Source organism: Marmota flaviventris, chromosome 17 (genome assembly GCF_047511675.1).
Source record: "Marmota flaviventris isolate mMarFla1 chromosome 17, mMarFla1.hap1, whole genome shotgun sequence".
NCBI classification, from domain to species: domain Eukaryota; kingdom Metazoa; phylum Chordata; class Mammalia; order Rodentia; family Sciuridae; genus Marmota; species Marmota flaviventris.
The window spans coordinates 52,274,082-52,294,691 of record NC_092514.1 but is presented as its reverse complement, the minus strand read 5'-3'; the positions used below and the strand labels follow the sequence as shown (position 1 = coordinate 52,294,691).

The 20,610-nt window shown below is 50.9% G+C and overlaps 1 protein-coding gene across 1 annotated transcript; it reads left to right on the top strand.

The window, feature by feature from the left end:
- The first annotated feature begins 1,051 nt into the window (after nucleotides 1–1,051).
- Tmem92 (transmembrane protein 92) lies at nucleotides 1,052–5,265 on the top strand. Its single transcript, XM_027924593.1, has 5 exons — nucleotides 1,052–1,135; nucleotides 3,694–3,719; nucleotides 4,491–4,565; nucleotides 4,717–4,912; nucleotides 5,152–5,265. Exons 1-5 carry the CDS (start codon nucleotides 1,052–1,054, stop codon nucleotides 5,263–5,265), a joined length of 495 nt encoding a protein of 164 aa, XP_027780394.1.
- The last annotated feature ends 15,345 nt before the right edge of the window (nucleotides 5,266–20,610 follow it).

Below are 20,610 nucleotides of genomic sequence, written 5' to 3'. Positions count from 1 at the left end.
ACCTCCAGCCGGGTGGCCTCACTTCTCGTCCCTCGCCCCCACCGGCCACCCTGCCAGATCGGTGAGGACTGCTAGGAGGGCGCCAGGTCCCAGCCCCACCGCCCAGCCCCACGTCCAGTCCGCGCGCCTCGGGCTCCCGGGGTCCGCGCTGGGCGATGCTGCCACCTGGCGGCCAGACTTCGTCCGCACCGCGAGCCTGGAGGGCCGAGAGCGGTGGCCGTCCAGGGGTCGGAATCCCGCCGCTCGCGCCCGACCCGCACCGGCCTGGTCTTTTAGGAATCCCGACGGGCCTGCTTGCCCGCGCCCCCGCTCATCCCACTTCCTCTGTCCGGGTCATGGACCCAGTGGGCATGTCTTTAACCACAGGACCTTAATTTCGCCTTTACGCAAAGAGGAAATATACACCTGCCACAGGACTTCAAGGGCCCGGGAACTTCAATGCACCAATGCTGTGTTCTGGGTCTGAATCAGAATCTCAGGTCACTTTGAAATCCACCAGGCCTCCCTCTCTTACCCACTCCCTTCTTGAAATACAATGGGGTGAATCTTGCACACAACACCCAACACACACACACACACACACACACACACACACACACACGATTCACTCCAAGCCTTCTCCTCCCTTTCCTTAAACCTCTGCCCCCCTGGGAGTCCAGATGAGAAGGAGCTTCCAGGGCCCCACTCCCCCTGCCTGCATCCCCTCTCCCATTCCCTGACAGGCACAGAACCACTTCCTTAATTCTAGGATTCAGGGTAACCTAAATCCTGTGATGCCTAAGCAGTCTTGAACTGACCCCACGACTTTTTCTTTTAATCAATGAATCTTTTCTACCTTGCAATTCCCCAAACCCTAGCAAGACTTCTCCCGTCGCCCCTCCACTTCTCTCCCTTCCTCCCTCTCTGCCCCAAGACTGATCCAGCCCAGGTGCATCAGCTCCGCCCCCATTCCGAGGCCGGGCCCCATAGGTGGAGAAAAGTGGGAGAGGTCGCGGCCCCGCCTCTGCCCTCCTCCCGCTACACACGGAAGCTCAGCGGCTTCAGTGCTAGGATGTCGGACGCCTGGGTCCCAAGCCTAGCGCCCACCTTGCTTCTTAGCCTGCTGGCTGGCCCCCACCGCGCGATCGCCTGGGAGGTAAGCCTGTGGAGCTTTTCGGGCCCTACCCTATTGGGCAGGGGCATGCCTCTGGAGCCTGGTCACCATCTCCCATTGTCAGGACTTCCTTGTGACCACACGCAATTAGCAACTTCCTTTTTTTTTCCCCCCTAGAAATGGAGGTGGGGGCACAAAGAGAGGCCCTGGGAAAACCTAGGCTCCTTTACCTTTGGGGGTAGTGTGTAGTGGGACCACATCTGCCTCCACCCCTCTGACACCTTGGGCCTCTGAGTGGAACTTTGACCCCCATATTAGCTTTTTTGCCCTTCCAACTCTTTCCCCGTCTGCGTCAGAAAGCGGGGCGTGAGATCTAGACGCTGGGTCAGGTGTCTCCCCAGCTTGTTCCTTCAGGGCTGGTTGACCTTGGGGATGTCTCAGACCTCTCTGGGACTGTGTTCCTCTGTGCCTTAGAGGAGAGGAGGTTCCCTCACCTCTTCTAGGGGTGGGGATAGAATTCCATCCTGTAGTAGCATTTGGCCTGGCTGCCTGACCCAAAGCTGGGGTGACTTCTGAAACCCCTGATTTTTAAAGAGAAGCAGCATTTGAGCCCTGCCCTCCTCTTGCCCCAGGTGGGATCTGAGGAATCCCTGGGCGGGCATCTGAGCTCTACAAACGACAGGAGATGGGTATGCTGTCCTGGGATGGCCGATAATTCTGCTAAGTGACATGGGACTAGAAGAGGCATTTTTAACTTCCTTCTGTTGGAGAATCTGAGGGAAGTCTGGAGCTTGCTCCCCAGGGTAAGAAGGTGGTATTCCTTCTGCCTCAGTGGATGATCAGCACAGCAGCACTGAGCTGAGCATCCTCTTAACGCCCCTCAACAGCCCCAGGGGCAGGCACTGTTAACAACCCCCATGCAGAGAAAGCTGGGGCTGCTCCACATTGCCTTGATACTTTGTAAAACTCAGGCTCTGAACCACCCCAGACCAATGGCCTGCTGGTTAAGATGAGGAGAGAGAATCCCTGAGAAGGTCTCCTCCCCCTCCCAAATGGAAACTGGGAGTAATTTATTAAACCTGTTAATTTTCCATCACTTCTCAGTTGGGGTCCCCAGGGAGAGAAAAGAAGGACAGGATATGGGATCTGAGAGGCAAGAGGCATGGCTGAGTGCCTGGATCTCGTGGTTTGCTTTCAGTTCTATAAGTCACCCCTGTGTGTTGTGGGATTCGGGAGACACCCTCTCTGGGTGTCTCTGACCTCTGCAGTTTCCTTCCTCCTCTGGACCTCACTAAAGGACAGAGCTTATGAAAAGATACTTAACCTGAGACTGAGATAAGAATATCACTTTGGTACTCTTATCTTTATGGTTGTGATTAGCACATGAAATGCTATTTTTATTATTATTACTCTGTGGTGCTGGGGATTGAACCCAGGGATTCATACATGCGGGGCATGTACTCTGCCACTGAGCTGCATCCCCAGTCTTTTTATTTTTACTTATCATTATTATTTTTAAAGACAGGGTCTCACTAAACTATCTCAGCTGTCCTCAAACTTATGATCCTCCTGAGTAACTGGAATTACAGATGTGTGCCACTGAGCCTGGCTGCTATTTTAATGATTTTAAATAAAGTGTAAAGATAATGGTGGTCTTGCCAAAACTGGCTTTCTGTTCCTGAGCCCTGGTTGTTTGTTCCAGGTAGCTAGGACAGGGGATGGATAATCTCATTTCCTTTGTCCCATACCTGTATCCCTCCCCCACAGTCTGGGAGCAGACAGGATAGAAGTAAACGAAACCAGGTAATCACTGAATGATCGTTCATTCATTCGGCAAATGTCTTGATACCAGGTTTTTCAGCGGTGATAAAAACAGACAGAAATCCCTGCCCAGGTGGAATTCCCATCCTCCTGGGCAGACAATGAACCAGGAAAGGTCAAATGTCTAGTATGATGGGCGTTGACAAGGGATGTGGAGAACGGGTGCCGAAGAGGAAGGAGGCAGGGAGAGGAAAGAAGGCTGGAGGACTCCTGGCCACCCTCATGGATTCTCTCTCCTCATCTTAACCTGGGCAGGGATCTGAAGGGTGAATGGAGACTCTGGCGGGGTAAAAGTTGTGTTTGCAAGGGGAAGAAAGGGGACCAGGGACAGCAGAGGGGGAGGGGCTAAGGCTGCTCACTGGGGTCTGTACCCCAAGGAGCCACTGAAGAGCGAGGTTGGTAGGTGATCTGATTTGCATTATAGCAAGAGTCGTCCTGCCTGTAGTGTCCTGAGTGACTCGGGCAGAGCAGGAATGAGGAAAGTTGCTGGTCCCTGGACCACAGATCTTGTGGGCATAGAACCGGAGGAGTGATCAGGAGGAGTGAGCTTCCAGACTTGGGATGAATGCATATGCTGGGGGATGCTGGGAAGGGGAAAGACAGTCTGCTGGCCAGGGGTCAGCTGACCTCCAAGTCATGACCTGGGGACATGGTAGAGGGAAGAAGGGGCTGAGTCCACTGGGGATTTGCTGGCTGTGACACACCTGAGCAACATCTGATTGGAGACCCTCATCCCTCAGTGTATGAGTCCTGACCTCTGCCTCTTTTTTCTTCCACAGGAGGCACCCAAATGTAATATCTTCTTGTAAGTCTGGGCATTTGGTTAGAACTTCTAATCTGGGGAGGTGAAGGGAGGGACAACCCAAAAAATGCCCTGCCTGACCTTCCTGGGTGGGGAGGCAGACAGCTCATCCATTATCCTCACCTCCCACTCCAGTCAGAAACCACTCCCTCCCTCTCCAGAGAGGGAGAGGGGGAGAGAGATCTTCCCTCCTTCCCTCCACCAGCCAACCCTGGGGAGCCCCATGCTTGTGGGCAGGTCAGTAGCTTAATCCCAAGCCCTCCCACTGCAGTCTCAGGTCCTGGAGGTTGGTGGACAAACTGTCTTTGCTGACACTAATATATAGATAAACCTCAAGAAGCCTGAGCACAGTGAGGAGGAGCTGGGGCAAGGGTGTCTGGGCAGAATGTTTCCATCAAGTCACCTGCCCACCTTATACTCCATGGGTGCTTTGGAGGGTTTGCTCCTCCTCCTTGAGTTAGCTCTGGGACACTGGGCATTGCCTCTCTGTCTACGTCACCTGGGTCAGTGAGAGATGCTGCACCTGCCCAGGGAGGCTGTGGGGTATTCACACCCCCACTTTATAGCAGGGGAAAGTAAGGCCCAGTAGGGAGTAACTCAGAGCAGGACTACAAGGCCATCATGAGAGGCTCCTGGAAACCAGGCCCTGCCACTCAGCCCAGAATGGGGCCTGACCCCTACCCCCTAAGGGGGCTTGAGCCTCGAGTGTATGGATGTTTGGGGATGCCAGGGTCCTTCTGCCTCTCCACTGATCATTTCTCTGTCCCTGAGCAGCACCTGCACCCAAGGACACAAATGCTGTGGTTACAACTGCTGCCAGGAGATGACAATCTTCTCCGGCCCCTTGAGGTGAGCCCAGGATCTCTGGTACTATCCACAGAGGGACCTGGTCCACACAGGACAGTCCTGGACATCCTGCTGTGGGGCTTGGGTGGGCCCGGGAGGGGAGTGTGGTGGGGTGACCTGCACTCAGGGTGATGTTGGCGGTCCCCCACCCTAGGATCTTCATCATCATCTTCCTCATCATGCTGCCCCTCGTGTGCATCTGCGGCCTGGCTAAGCGCTTCTGTAGCAAATGCAGGGAGCTGGAGAGGGAGCCTGCAGAGGATCACCAAGGGCTCCCAGGCCCACCCTCCATTTCCCCGCAAGAGAGGGCCATGGCACCTACCTCTGAGCCCCCGCCACCCTACAGCGAGGTGGGTCTCTCTATCCCAACCCCTGACTTGCTCCTGGGCTAGCTGTCCCTCACGATTGTCCAGATTGTTACAGGGACAGGATTAGGCCTCAGTTATCCCAGCCCTTCAACCCTGGAGAGGGTTCTGATATCATAATTGCACCCCCCCCTCCCCTGGGCCAGTGAACAGGCCTTCGCCCGCATGGGGGTGGTGATGGCCAGGTCCAGGTCCTAAGACCCAGTGCCCTCTTTTCCCTGCAGGTTATTCTGAAGCCCGCCCTGGTCCTGCCTCCCACAGAGCCGCCCCCTCCCTACAGCTTCAGCCCTGAAGAGTATGCTGGGGTGCGGAGGGGCATTGACAACCCAGCCTTCTGAGCCCCTCCTCCATCTCCTGGCGAAAGCCAGAGACTTTGGGGACTCCTGGAACATCCCCATCCATCTTGCCACGTCTCTGGTCCTTCTTGGATTTAACTTATTGCTTTTTCTGCCCTCGTTCCTCTCCATCTGCCTCTTATCCTAAGGGCTGGGTGGAGCCACAGTATCCCCTCTTCCAAGTTAGAGGCTGCCAGGAGGAAAATATCCACAGCTGAGGTCCCTGCAGTGGACTGGGCTGCTCTGCAGACTAGAGGCAGAGCTGTCGCTGGAGACACACAGATCATGACTGGACAGCTAGGTCTGATACTATGGAGACACTTCTGTACCCTGGGGAGGTTGCACGGGGTGAGCTCTGAGCCACCTTGAACTCCACCTGAATGGAGAAGACCACATTGTACCCACACCCAACACATGCTCCAAACACATGTGGTCATTAAATTTTAGCGGACTGTGACCAGAATCTGCCTCTGGCTGTGTGAGGAGGTGGGCGGGGCGTGGGCTCTGACATAACTAGGGGCTGGAGGGAGAGGGACGCAGCACCAAAATCCGATGACAGATCCGATGATGACCCTCCATGAGTCCGTTGACTGTCAGCCTGGGAAGACGATCCATCCATGCTGGACAAGCTCGGACCTCCAGTTCCTTGAGGTCTCTGGGTGCTAAAGAGCTGGAAATGGGCTGGGGGTGACAGCTGTGTGACTTCCCCATCCCATCCTCACTCTGCTTCCCCTGGGAAATGTGGGACTGCCTCACTGTGTATTGGTGAGACCTCAGGGAAAGCCTGAAGCTTGGAAACAGACTACTGGGAGAAGGTGGGGTGCTGAGGAGGCCAGGAGAGGCGAATGCATGGGGCTGGGCATCGGTGGACTGGAGCCCCGGGAGTCCTTGATTAGTCCACCCTGGAATCTTCTGGAGAAGAGTTGGCAGATCCTGCTGTGCTTTTCCATTCCTGTGTAAACTCTGGGCACTGAAGCTCAGCCCCACCTCAGAGTCTGAGCCCCTAAGAGGAAGATTCTCCCCTGTATGGCAGAGGAGCTTCCCTGGGCTTAGTCCCATGGGGTCTGCAGCAAAGCCTGGAGCTTGGAGCTGCGCCTAGGTGGTGCAGAGTGAGGGAGATACCGGTGCCAGGCGCCTCCACCCGACCTTTGCCCTGTACCCTGCCCTCCTCTCCAGGTGCAGAGCACAGCATCAAGACTGGCCAAAGCTCCTAGGAGAACTGGAGGTAGATGTAGCTCTGGTATGCTGACAGGGGTTCTCCCAACATGGCACCCGGACCCAGGCAGGTGGCAGGACCAGGGCTTGGAGATGGCACAGGCATCCCCAAAGATGTCAGGGATAGGACACGGACTAAGGAAGAAGAGTAGTTGCTGATAAGACAGCCTAGTCGTGGCAGTGGGGAATGAGCCCACAGTAGGTGGAGTCTCCCTGCAGCCCCAGGGGCTAGCTGAAGGGGCAGGAGGCACATTTGTGGGTGCTGTGTGTCCATGTGTGGCCAGCTCCAACTAGAGACGTCTCAGAGCTGGCATTTGCTCTCACTGGTGAGCACCACCCCTGGAGGAAGACACTGAGCTATGGACTTTGGAGTCCTGAAGGCGGTTACCCTCAGCCTGGATGCCACCCTCCTGTCATCAAAGATGGCATAGGGCCTTTAATTTCTCCTTCTCAGTGACATCCAAGTGCCCTGAAGAAGACAATCTGTCCTGAAACCCAGGGTGACTGCCTCTCGGGCTCCCCTGGTCACTGTTGGTGGGAATGAAAGAAATGGGACCTCTCCAGGCAGCTGTCTGACACTCTCATGCCACAGATATTTCCAAAGCCCCTACTGTGTGTGAGGCACTTAGGTCTGGCCACCCAGGAGCAGGTGAAATGCACGTGACCTAACAATTTCACTTCTAGAAACCAGCCTTCAGAAATGCTCATGACACAAATCGTCATAGAGATGTCTGTCACCACATTGTGGCTCTAGGGAGGTGGAGATGAAAAGATTGTCAACGTTACCAATGTTAAAAAGCCAAGTGCGTCCACACCGTGAGCGCCATGCAGCCTTTACCGAGGGGCTCCACAGCCCTGAGCTGACACAGTGGCCATCGTTCATTGTTACAGAGAAAAGGCAAGTCGCAAAACAATAGCCTTATACATACACGCCATCATTACACTTTAAAATTATGTAAATGTGTATTTTTTTCTTTGACAAGCTCTAGAAGGACATGAACCCACCCACGTATCACACTGAACAGCTATGACACCATGGAAGAGGTTGGAATGGGTTGGAGGTGGGCCATTTTAAGAGGAGCTTGCGATTTTGCTTGAGCATTGTTTCGTTTTGTTTTGCAATAAGCCAGCCTTTGCTTTTGTAAATGTAGAGGTTTACTGGGCTTTGCTTAGAGGTAGCCTTAGAAGTTGGTGAAGACTTACCTTATGAGCTTTGATGGATGGCAAATACTCTATTCCCAGCCCTGCTGTGGAGGAAGAGGTTAGAAGGGCTCAGACATGTGACATGTAGGACACCTTTGTGACTCAGGGTGCTCAGTGATATCTGGACAACTGCCAGACATGAGGCCCACGTGCCTAACCTGTGCAGGGTCACGATGGGCACTGGGTGTGGACTGAATGAGAGAAACAGTGAGCCGATGCCTGGCTGGCCGGGTGGGTGGCTGGCCACTTCCCAGGGAATGAGAGTGAATTCTCTGGTTCACCCCTGTGGTCGGTCACCCTTCCCCCATCTGTTTATAGCACATCCTCCCTCCCCATGTGCTTTTCCTGCTGCCCCCATCAGCTCTGACATGGCTCCCGTCCAGATCATCAGTGACCTAAATCGTGCCGAAGCCAAGGGTTCCCCGGCCTCACCGCTCGTTGGCATTTGACAGACTTGGCCACTACCCTCTTCTTGAAAACCCTTCTTTTCCAGACCTCTCTGGTTGCACTTGACTTTCCTCCTACACGTTGGCGGCTCCTTCTCAGCCTCTCCTTCTCCTCCTCCGCCATCTCTGAGTGAAGAGTGACCCGGAGGCTCTATCTTTGGTCTTGTCCTCAGGGTCATTCATTCACATCGTGGCTGTAGCTTCACAAACCATCTATTCTCTGATGAATCCCGGATCTTTATCTTGAGTCGAGATTTCCCCTTGAATTCTAGACAGATATACTAAACTACCCCACACCTCTCCTTGGGAACCTGAGGACTATCTATGTTCTTTCTTTCTCCCTTTTTTCCAGCCTCCCTCCCTCTCTTTTATCCCAATAAATACTTAGTGAGCCCTTCCCATGTGCCAGGCTCTATTCCAAGGCCTGGGTGCAGGAGGCACGGCAAACAGATGCTGTTCCTGCCCTTGTGCAAAACATATGCCGATCAAATAATCCAACAAGTGAGTCTGTGGTTATACCCTATGCTAAGTGCTGGGAAGAAAATTCACATGGGATACAGAGAACTACTGTAGGCAGGCAGGGTGCTGCTTTAGGTAAGATGGTCAGGTATGGTTTTGGAGGAAGAGACATTGAGCTCATTCCTTAAGAGTGAGGAGTAGGTTGACATGCAAAGAAAGCCGGAAAGGACACTCAGCAGAGGGGCTGGCATGTGCAGAGGGCCTGAGGCAAGAAGTAGCTTGAGGGGCTGGGATTGTGGCTCAGCAGTAGAGCGCTCACCTAGTACCGGTGGGACCCGGGTTCGATCCTCAGTACCACATAAAAAAAAGGCATTGTGTTGTGTCCATCTATACCTAAAAAAAATTAAAAAAAAAAAAAAAAAGAAGCAGCTTGATGCTCATGAGAATCTGAGACCCTGCTTTGCTTCAGAATCACCCAAATTCCCTCTCTCCCTCCCTCTCTCCTTCCATCCTTTCTTTCTCTTTCTTTCTTTAACAAGGAATTGAACCCAGAGGTGCTTAACCACTGAGCCCCAGCCCTATATTTATTTATTTATTTATTTATTTTTGAGACAGGATCTTGCTAAATTGTTGAAGCTGGCTTCCAACTATGGTCCTCCTGCCTTGGCCTCCTGAGTCCCAGGGATTACAGGCATGTGCCACTGTGCCCAGCCAAAATTCTCAAAATTCTTAACAGAGAATTCATTTCCTAGAGCTGCTGTAACAACCTCTAACTGAGAGGTTTAAAACAACAGAAATCTATTCTCTCACAGTCCTGGAGGCCAGACGTGTGAAATCAAGGTGTTGGTAGTTGCTTCCTTCTGGAGACTCTAGGAAATCCATCCTATGCTCTGTCCTCGCTTTTGGTGGCTGCTGACCATCCTTGGTCCCTGGGCTTGTGAGTGCCCTCCCATCTCTGCCTACAAATTCACAGTCTGTGTGTTCTACTTTCCCATCCAGTAAGGACACTCTTCATTGGATTAGGGATCATCCTAATCCAAGATGATCTCATCTTGAGGTGCTTATGTAAATTACATCCACAAAGACCTTGTTTCAAATAAGGTCTCCTTCTGAGGTTCAAGGTTCCAGGCAGACGTATCTTTTGGGGGGAACACAATTACATTCACTGCAGAAGATTCTTTTTTTGGGGGGAGGTGGTACCAGGAATTGAACTCAGGCACTCAAACACTAAGCCACATCCCCAGCCCTATTTTGTATTTTATTTAGAGACAGGGTCTCACTGAGTTGCTTTAGTATGTAGCTTTTGCTGAGGTGGCTTTGAACTCACAATCCTCCTGTCTCAGCCTTCCAAGCCACTGGGGTTACAGAAGTGCGCTACTGTGCCCGGCTTCCCTAGACATTCTTATGGGACCTGAGAGATCCTCTGAAAAGTATTTTCCCTAAAAAGCTAGTTCTAGAAGAATTTTTTTAAAGGGGCCAGAATAACATTCCATGTTCAAACATATTTGGAAAATAGATATCTCACATAGGTCAGAATTTACCTGCATTTATTAGAGGGCTAAGAATTCATAGAAGAAGAAAAAAAGCCACCTTCTCATTATTTAAAGCAACAATTTCCCATTTTATTTCACCATATGAGCTGGGGTTGTGGCTCAGAGGTAGAGTGCTTACCTAACCTTACCAAACATGCACAAAGTCCTGGATTTGATCCCCAGCATTGAAAAAAAAAAAGTATTTCACTATAAAATCCCATTTTCCCTCTCAGAATCACTGTGGAATTTTGAGATTTCATCATCCCATGGAAATTCCAGAGAAATGCTGATGTCATTCAGTCATGTCTCATTACAGATGAGAAGGTCAACATCAAAAAAAAAAAAAAAAAAGAAGTCATTGGTCCAAGGTCACAGAGCTGGGAGGGTCAGAAGTTGGATTTAGAACTCAGTCTCCTCAAAATGTTAGAGATGGAGACGCAGTAGCAGTTGACACAGGAGGGAGCTGGTGGGTCTACACTGGGCTCTCCCTGGGGGATCTTCATGGTGATGGAATAGCTTTGCATCTCAGTAGCTGTGGTAGTTACACCACTGTCTGAATGTGATAAAATAACAGAACTATACACATGCATTGCACCCGGGCCAATTTCCTGATTTTGATATAAAATGTAACCATTGGCCTTGGGAAAAACTAGGGCAAAAGAAACTTGAGACCTCTTTGTTTCATCTTTGCAACTTCCTGTAGCTCTATCTGGACTTCAAAATTAAAAGTTTTTGAAAAATCAGTTTCCTGCTTCTAGGTTCAAGAGCTTTTTATAGTGGCAAATGTCATTAGATCAAATGTAGGTTATTCTCCTAGTGCCCAATAAAAGGCCCAATTTATGGCTTTTTATGGGTTGCAGTTTATTTAAACTACAGTAATTTGGGAGCAGGGAGAGAGTTTGCAGCCACTGAGTACAGTGACGAATACGAAGACGGCTGGCTTTTCCCTCCTTCTCACCTGAGGTCGGCCTTCCTATAGCTGAGTGTGTAGCGCCTGGTCACACCAGAGATGATGAGACAAGAGGAGAGGGACTTCAGCCTAAGAGACGATAGTCATCTGGTTACACCATATTGAATTCAACTGATATTTCACCAACACTTGATTCAAAATTTGCTTGAGTTTCCTGTCAACCTTTTCATATCATGAAGGATGGCAGAACTTTGGCATCTCAAGGCAACAGTGTTGGGTTCTGACACAGCAATGGCAGAACTTTGGACAATTGGATTCAAGTCTGTCACACTGCACACATTGTTGCCAGAAATCTGGGCTCTTGGTTTGTCTGGGGATTGTCCCCACCCTCAATCTGTGGGGCTGAGAGCAATTGTGTTGTCCATTGCAAAAAGAAAAAAAAAAAAGTATTTCACTATAAAATCCCATTTTCAAATCCCTCCCTGGCCACAGTTGACTGCTCTTCAGAGGTGGGGGGCATTGATCTACTCTGGTCCAGTCAGAGCCCTTCCATGAGCTCCTCTGAGATTTGCAGCCCATGGAATCTGTCCAATCTCCAGGTTGCCCGGAGAGTGGAACAGTCAAACGAAGACTCTGGAGCCATCTGCGGCCATCTGCAGCCAGGTTAGTGGCTATACAAGGAAATCTGGCTGAGTGAGAAGGAACGAAGCCAACATTCCCAGGAAAGTGAGGCTGGGGACAGAGTCCTGATGGCCTTCCACTGCCCCGTTCGACTTATTCCTAAGGTTCAGCTGCCTTGCCGTAGCCTGGCTCCTCCACCCTTCTTTGGCAACCAAAAGCTAATACACCCTCCATTTGCTCAAGCTACTTTAAGTCGGTGTATTGTTACTTGCAACCGGCGAAGCTCAGAGTATCCTCACTTTCCAGATGAGGAAACAGACTCTGAGGAAGGCTGGAACCTCCTTAAGGCCACGGTCAGTGACTTCAATGGCAAGTGTCCCAGCGGTGTCTCTCACTTGTTTCTGCTCAGCTGCTTTTCCTGGGGTGCCATGTGATACTTGCAGAGCCTGCTGGAGATTTCCAAAGTCCCCAGTTGGAGGGAAATTCAACCAGGCCTCCTCCTATCCACAAAACAAAAGAGAAAGACGAAAATAGAAAAACCATCACCGAAACAGAACTGGAGACCTGGTATCTCGGGGGCTGGCGCAGGAAACTGAGAATAGAAAGAACAAAGTCAGCCCGTGAGAGGTGAGAACCAACAGGCGCCGCGCTCCACGTGTGGGCAACCTCTCACACAGCAAGGCAGGAGCAAAGGAGGCCTGGGCCTTTTTGCAAAACTCTTATGCAGGATTCAGATTAAACTGAGTCAATAAATATCCTCATCACCAAGGCTAAAAAAGAGATCAGAGACACAGTCAAGTGTCTGCTGCTGGTGGGTGCCCACGTTTTCCAGTCCTCTGAGGTCACCCTGATTTTTAGTAGAAATTAAGATGGCTTGCAGGAGAGGCCAGGTGCCCTTGCTGCATGGCTGTGCGGTTCCTTACCAGCCCCACTCACCTGACACTAGACACAGCCCTCCTCCAGCTCCCCATCCAGCACTGTTGACCCTTCTCGAAGGTTCGGGATAACAGAAGGGTGTGATGGGCCCTGACAGGTTTTCAGGAGTTGAGGCATAATGTGATAATATATGGGGATAACAGAGTGGCCTGCCAAGTAGGTGACCTAACAGCCTGGACAGGAAGTGTGTAGCAAGATGGGATCTGTAGTCAGGCAAGAACTTCTCCAGAACCGCAGTGCCTTAGTCAGGTCCTTGGCGACCTGGCTCACCGTAGGCAGCGTTCCAACCCCATGAAGTGATCTTGTGGGGATTTCAAAGAGGTGGCCAAGGGACATGTGACTTAATGAGCCCCCTTTGAACTACCTGAGGATTGCCAGACCTCCACCCCTAACAGACAGAATCCTTTAACCACCATCCCAGGAACCCAGGGGACCCAAGAAGCCACAATCACTGGCATTTCCCAACCCCTTGTCCTCCATAGTCCTCTGAGACTCCCATAGTTAAAGGCCCTTCAGGGGTCCCTGGGGCAGCCTCAAATCCCACCAGCAGAATTCCCAGAGAGTTACATCTCAGAACACAGGCTGTTCCGCCCCCATCGGTGACCTCGGGGCCCTGCCTGTAGCTGGGTTTCTCTTCTTATCCTGTGTGTCCTGGAGGGCCCCACACTGCAGCCTGCAGCCCCCTCTGAAAAGTATTTTAACTCTTTAAACCCGAGACTTTCCGTTCTGATGAGGCCAACAGCTGTGTTCACCAGGGTGCTTTTCCTAAACCAGCAGATGATCGTCTCTCTCTGAGCAATTCTGCCTGATTCTGGGCCAACAAATGCAATTCATAAAGCCCAGAAAAACCTCTTAAATAGCAAGGAATGTGCCTCCACCTCCCACACGCACCTGATCCACACTGTGATTTCTCTGTTTCCCGTAGTCTGAACTCAGACGTCTGACCTGACAGAAACACACGAGTCCTTAAGGTCAGAATTACCCTCGCAAGTTCAGGACAGATGTCGTCTGGTCCATTTGCCATTGGAGTGGTTCCTTTACTGGAAAACACCAAGACTGCACAGGAGCTTCTGCAAGTCTCAATGACAGGAGAGGCCTAAGTATAAGCTACAAGAAGCAAGGGACTTAATTTAGAGAAGAAGGAAATAGTCAGGATCGAAGCAGAATTAAATGAAATGGAGACACAAAAACAATAGAAAAGATCAAAAAAGGAGCTGCGGATACAGCTCAGCTGGTAGAGTGCTTGCCTCACATGCACAAGGCCCTGGGTTTGATCCCCAGCACCACAAAAAAAAAAAAAAAAAAAAAAAAAAAAAAAAGTCAAAGAAACAGTTGTTTGGAAAAAAAAAAAACAGACTTTTAGCTAGACTAAGGAAAGCAGAAGTTGTTTGCTATGGACATCATATAGAGCTACCTCTGCATTGTAATGAAACGGCTCAGGAGGTCCTGTGTCCTGAGAGGTGTGACAGGTATCCCTGTCCTAGGCTCCTCATCTGCCCTGCCTGGGTCTGTCCAGCATCAGTGAGTATGCTCAGCTCTTACATTACCATAGTGGCTCTGCCACTGCCTGCTATCTGATCTACATGTGTCCACTTGTATGTTGCTTGAGTAGACACATGTCACCCTGTCATGACACTCTGCCATGTTTTGGTCCAGTGCCTGCCATGGTTGGTCATGTGTCCTTCATATGTCAGAGGCATGTCCCACGTGATTTTCCCATGTACTTCACTTGTCTGTGGGCTGATATTTCCCTTGTGGGTCCAGTATATGTTTGACATGTAACCATCAGGATGACTCGAATTCATTCATTCATTGTTGAGTTCCTACTGTGTGGCAGTCATTGTTGCAGGATCTGTGGCTACTGCAGTGAACATACAGATGAAAACCGATGTCTTTGCAGAGCCTATGTTGAGGATAATAAATGGCATAATAATAACAACAGTACAGCCAGGTGTGGTGGCACACACCTGTAATTCCAGCAACTCGGGAGGCTGAAGCAGGGGATCTGAAGCCAGCCTCAGCAACTTAGCGAGGCCCTAAACAACTCAGTGAGACTCTGTCTCAAAATAAAAAAGGGTTGGGGGTGTAGCTCCATGGTTAAGTGTTCCTGGGTTCAATCCCTGGTATCTAAAAATAAAATTTAAAAAAATACCCGTATAGGAAGCACAGCAATAAGTCAATAAGTAAATAAATAAATCATATAGTCTGTTAAAAGGCAGGGAGCACTAGGGAAAAAAAAAAAAAAAAGGGCAAAGAGGGGAGGTCGCCAGAGCCCAGGGGATGTAAGGAAACACGGAGGCCAGGGGCCTCTGAAAAGTCTCTGGAGCTTGAAGGCAGTAAGGAAACGATCCCTCAGGACAGAGAAAGTGCCTTCCAGGCAAAGGGACAGCAGGAGACAAGTGCAAGTCGGGGATCGAGGTGCCTCTAGAGTGGAGGAAACTCTCAGAAGACAAACAGGCTCTGACCAGTTTCTCTCAGTCTCCTTGAATGGCCCAGTTTTCCGTTTTCCTCAACCTTTAATGTGGTTCAGCATAAACCCACCCGTGACCCCAGGTCACTTTAATACATACACTCCGATGAGTTAATCTCACAAAAACAAACTAACTAACAAATCCTCCTCTCTATATATGAGAACAGGGCAGCTGTGCTCAAAGTTAAATCATGTCACCCAGGGGTAGCAGAGAGGTATAGAGAAAGGATTCAGGCCTTGAGGCAGAGCTCTGCCACTTAAACTGAGGGACAGTGGCCACTGAGCCAGCCTCACTGAACCTGTTGCCACACAGGTGGTGAGCACAGGGTGAAAGATAAGCTTGCAGTCCCCAGTCACAGTGTGATCTCAGACCAGGGCAGGCCATGGCCTCTGCCTCTTGGAAGTCCGTTGACCTCCATGGACTTCCAACTCCAAATTTAGTGCTAGAAGGTGAGCTCAGGTGCCAGGTAAGGTCTTAGATCGTTTCTGGCCTATTTTCAAACTCCAGTTCCCCCACATAGCATAATGCTTCGGCTGGGTGGGGAGCAGGAGTCTAAACCCTAAACAAACAACATGTGAACTGGCACAACTTGTCTTGCCGCCCATTTGAAGGACGTTAAAAGCACTTAAAAGTGCCTGTCACTAAGTGGTCGGCCATCCTCTGGGACTCCTGGTCCTCTGCTGCCACTGCCTGGGGGTAAGGGGTACTGCAGGGACACAGACCCACAGAAATGAGAACAGCAAGGGCTCAGCCAGGGAGACCAGGGCCAGCTCAGGAGAGGTCAGTGTTCCCCGTCTTGAAGAGGCAGGTGGAGTAACATGAAAAGCTGTTTTGCAGGTGCCTTTCAGTGTCTGGAAAAGATCAGGAACACAGGAGGGTACTTTTACAGAAGTAGCTCCAGCTGCCCCTGCAGAAGATCTTCCAAGACTGAGCCACATCCTAAGATAAAGTCAGGATCTGAACCCAGAGCACTGAGGCCTGATGCTGTGTTCCAGACCTAGCGTAATCCTTGCAGCAGCCTTCTTGGGGGCACCTGGGAGCTTGTTAGAAATGCAGGGTCTCAGCCTCCCCTCACAAACCTACTGACTCTGTCTTGGCACTATACCAGGTGATCGATGTGTGTGTTGGATCATGTGAAGGACTCATTGTTAACATGCTGCCTGCCTGCTCTGCCAGGGGGGCACCTGAAGATGGCTTTAGCTTTAGCTGAGCATAGTGGCATACACCTGTGGTGCCAGCTACTCAGGTGGCTGAGGCAAGAGGATCATCTGAGTTCAGGAGTTCAAGACCAGCCTGGGTAACATAGCAAGACCTCAACCACAAAAAAAAAAGAACATCCCCCCCCCCAAAAAAAATCCCACAATATGTATTACCTCACAGAGTTTCTGAGGGTTGGCACCTCCCGGGGAGCAGCTCAGGTGGGTGGCTGGGTCTCCCCGGATGGCGTGATCAGGCCATTGAATGGACTGTGGTCTCAGAAGGCTGAGAACTCATTCTAAATCACTCCTGGCTGTTAGCTGGAGGCCTCCATTCTTTTCCAGAAGCTGCCCAAGTGTCCTCGTGACAAAGCTGGCTGCCCCCAGTGCAAGTGATTCAAGACAGAGAGAGGCCAGAGCCTTTCTAACCTTCCCATAGTGACACGCAGTCGTTATCGCCGTACTCCCTTGGCTCACAGACCAATCCTATGTGGGAGGGGTGGGAGGGGACTCCTTAAGGGTGACTGACCGGGTGGCGAGCATCCCTGGCACCCTCTTAGTGGCTAAATCCATGGGAGATGGCTGTGAAAGGAACATGGGACTCAGAGGGGAATCAATGATCAAACAATTGTTCAATGATCACACAATCACTGTATTAACTTCTCCCAGGGACACACAAATCACACCTCACCAATTGAGCAGGGTCCTCCCACTTCATTTTGGCTAAGATGCAAAAGCTTTACAGGACCTACAAGGCCTGCACATTCCGACCCCTCCTCCAAGACCTCTATGAGCCCTCCAGGCTCTGCTCATGGCCCATCCCTCACACCCACTCAACTGCAGCCCCTTGGGCCACTCGGGCACCCTCAGGACTTCTACCCCTCTTTTTCGGCTGCCTCCCTCTATCCTACCATCTACCTTTAGGCTCAGCCCAACATATCAGCCCCCAGGAGACCTTCCCTGACTGCATCCTAGGATAGGTCTCCTTGGTGTTTATTTCCCTAGTACCCCGTATTTTTTCCTTTGGCAATCTTAATCATAAATGCATTGAGTTCTTATTAAGATAAGCATTTGTTTATGTCATCTCATCCACCAGTGCCGCAGTCCGGCTGCAGCAAAATAACCGGGAGGTGACGAATAACTTGTGTACGTTGATACAGCAGGAGTAGGAGCCGTTTATTGCAGGACAGGAGCAGTATTTATACATTCCACACAGCTTATCTAATTAGCATAAACTACATACATCAGTCAACCAATCAGGAATCTCCACACTTAATGGCTCGCTTTTGTTACTTCTCAAACCACTCCCTCTGGCATTTTGCCAGGCACCATCCAGACTTGTTTACGAACTCTAACATTCCCCTGGCTAAATACCAGGTGTTATTTTGACTTGTTTACAGACTCTAACACACCAGACTCAATGTTGCACCAAAGTAGGATGTGTGTATCCTTGGATTGGGTACTTCTTTAAGCCTAGCACTGAGTACAGGGCCCAGCACATAATAGATGCTTCAATAAATGCTTATTGACAGAATGGAATGAGCAGGTTTATTGTGTGTGTCAAATTCTGATTCAGAGATGCTGGAGTGTTGAAGGTCTCTCTGGGGCATCATATCTCTGCAATGCCATAGTGCTGGGGGTTTCCTGGTCAGGGTGCCAGGAGGAGTTTATCCCAGAGCCTGGCACACAATAATCATTCCACTATGGCAGCTGCCAGTTGGTGACATGGCTGATACTGAGGATTCTCTTGCCTGCTCCATCTTCTAACACCTCCACGTGTTGTCATTTCTTTCCAAATACCAGCAGAGACATGGTGTATAGAGTGATTTAGTCATTTACTTAACATGGACTGAGAACCAGCAATACGCTTCTCAAACTTACAACCTGCAAAACTGAATTCCATTCCCACCCCATAGAAAACCTGTCCCCCTGGCCCTGCTCAAGCTTTGCCCTGGACTCCAGGGTCACCAAGTCTCTTATAAGTTACTTCCTACTTGACAGTGCCACCCCCTACTCCGCATCATTGCCATCTCTCAGCTGACCTCAGATGATGGCCATTGGTATGTAGGATCAAGACTCTCTGCGTTGATTCTTACCCATCTCAGCCACTCCCTATTTACCAACCCAAAAAGCTTTCCAAAAGGCAAATCCTGTTTAAAATCCAACCACACAGGATGCCATGACACATGCCTATAATCCCAGCGGCTCCAGAGGCTGAGGCAGGAGGATCGCAAGTTCAGAGCCAGCCTTAGCAATTCCGTGGGGCCTTAAGTTACTCAGCAAGACCCTGTCTCTAAATAAAAATATTTTTAAAAGGCTGGGGATGTGGCTCGGTGATTAAACACCTCTGGGTTCGATCCCTGCTGCCAAAAAGAAAACAAAAATAAAAAAAGAAAGAAAACAAAGTCCAACCATGGGTTCCTGTGGCTTTCGGAATAAAGTCCAAAAATAAGCTGGCAAAAAGGCCTAGGAGGCCTGGAGAGGTCTGACAGCTGCTGATGTCTTCACTTTCACCTCCTGGCCTTGTGCCCTTGCTCTCTGTGGCCCAGCTATGCCAAGCATTCTCTCAGGCTTTCCATATACCAAGCTCTGTGCCACCTGGCTCCTCATAGACCCTGCCCGGAGCCTTCCCACATGCTCCTGTGAGTGCTCTTGTGCACATTCGAGACTTTTTTTTTTTGGGGGGGGTGAATTGGGAATTAAACTCAGGGGCACTCAACCACTGAGCCACATCCCCAGCCCTATTTTGTATTTTATTTAGAGACAAGGTCTCACTGAGTTGCTTAGCGCCTCACTAAGTTGCTGAGGCTGGCTTTGAACTCTCAATCCTCCTGCCTCAGCCTCCAGAGCCACTGGTATTACAGGCGTGTACACCGTGCCCAGTTGAGACTTCTTAATCAAATCCTACACCAACCTTCGGTTCCATTCCCCAGCCCCCCAAGAAAGGTATCCCTGCCACTCTTCACTGATGCTCTCTTTTACTGACAGCCAATCTTTCCTCTAGATTGTGGTTTGGCTTTAACATTATTATATCTTTAACTTTCAGAGGTTTTCCATTTTGATATATTCAACTCACTTAATCTTTCTTTTGGGGTCTCTCTGTGTCTTTATGCATGGAAAATTCCAGAGGTTTTATAAGAGCAGGGGACTGAGCAAGGGCCCCGGTCTGCGGAATTTGGATGAGAAGAAAGGGTAAGCAGATGCCTCAGAAACCGGCAACTGACCAGGGGAGCCAGGTAGGTGGTGGGCCAGGCGCAGGGAGCCATGGGGCAAGCATGCGGGGTGTGGTGCTCTTGGCCCGCCCTGGTCCCCCTGGTGCTCCAGTGGGTCAAGAAAGTATTAACACTCAGGACATGTGACGGACAAGCTGGCAGAGCCTACCTTTTTCCAGGTTCTGAAAGAATCCTTAGAAAGATGCTTTATTAGGCTCTGCACATGGAAGGGGCATCCAGACAGAAGGCACATATCTGTGAAGAGACCCCAAAGGAGGCTCAGTTGCCATCAAGGACAGGACCAGGCAGCCCCTAAACCGTGGCCACCATGCCCCTTCACACACCTGCACACCCTGAGAGCAACACAGCAGCTGTTTCAGGTGGAGTGGGCTGTCCACGGGCCACCCCTCGGGAGGCCGGCTGTTCCATCTTGCTGTGGGCAGGGGCTGCCCTTTGACGTGCTCAAAATAGCTGTGAACTGCAGCTGCTGGGGCAGCAGCGCATTAACCTCAGGGAGGGGACAGCTGGGACCTGCGCAGTCCTTAGCTCAGCAGGGGACTTAGGAGAGGAGTCCCTCACTGCCCCCTGGGGACCACTCAGAGTATAGGGACTAGACTATAGCTTCCAGTTGATGGCATTGAAGCAGGAGCCAGGCTTTGTGCAGAGCAAGCGTTTCCCTTCTATGCAGCCGGAGGTGCCAGGTGTGACTCTGATACCCACTTTCCAGGGAGACCAGGAGGCCCAGAGAGATTGCCCAGATCACTAGGCTATAACTGCAAGGATCTAGGAATCGTACCCAGGTGGCCTGCCTCTGCAGCACACGACGCAGCCCCTGATGCTCAGTGGTCCTGTGTGGGATCTGAGGGCTTGAAGTGGGCACATGGGAGGCAGGGTCAGGGCCTCAATGTTTGGCATCTCTGGGGACAAAGCACATGACAGTTGAGCCTTTTTGACTCCAAACAGGAAGAGCCTCGTGGGGAGGCAGGGATGCCACTGTTCCTAAGGCCACTCTCTCCTCTACCCCATTCGTTGCAGGGTTGGGAGAGACTCTTCTAGTAGCAGCAGAACTGTGTGGGCCGAGGATGACTAGCAGGGAGCTGGCTAGCCACATATGGACGGTGTGGGGGAAACACCGAAATGGTGGCTG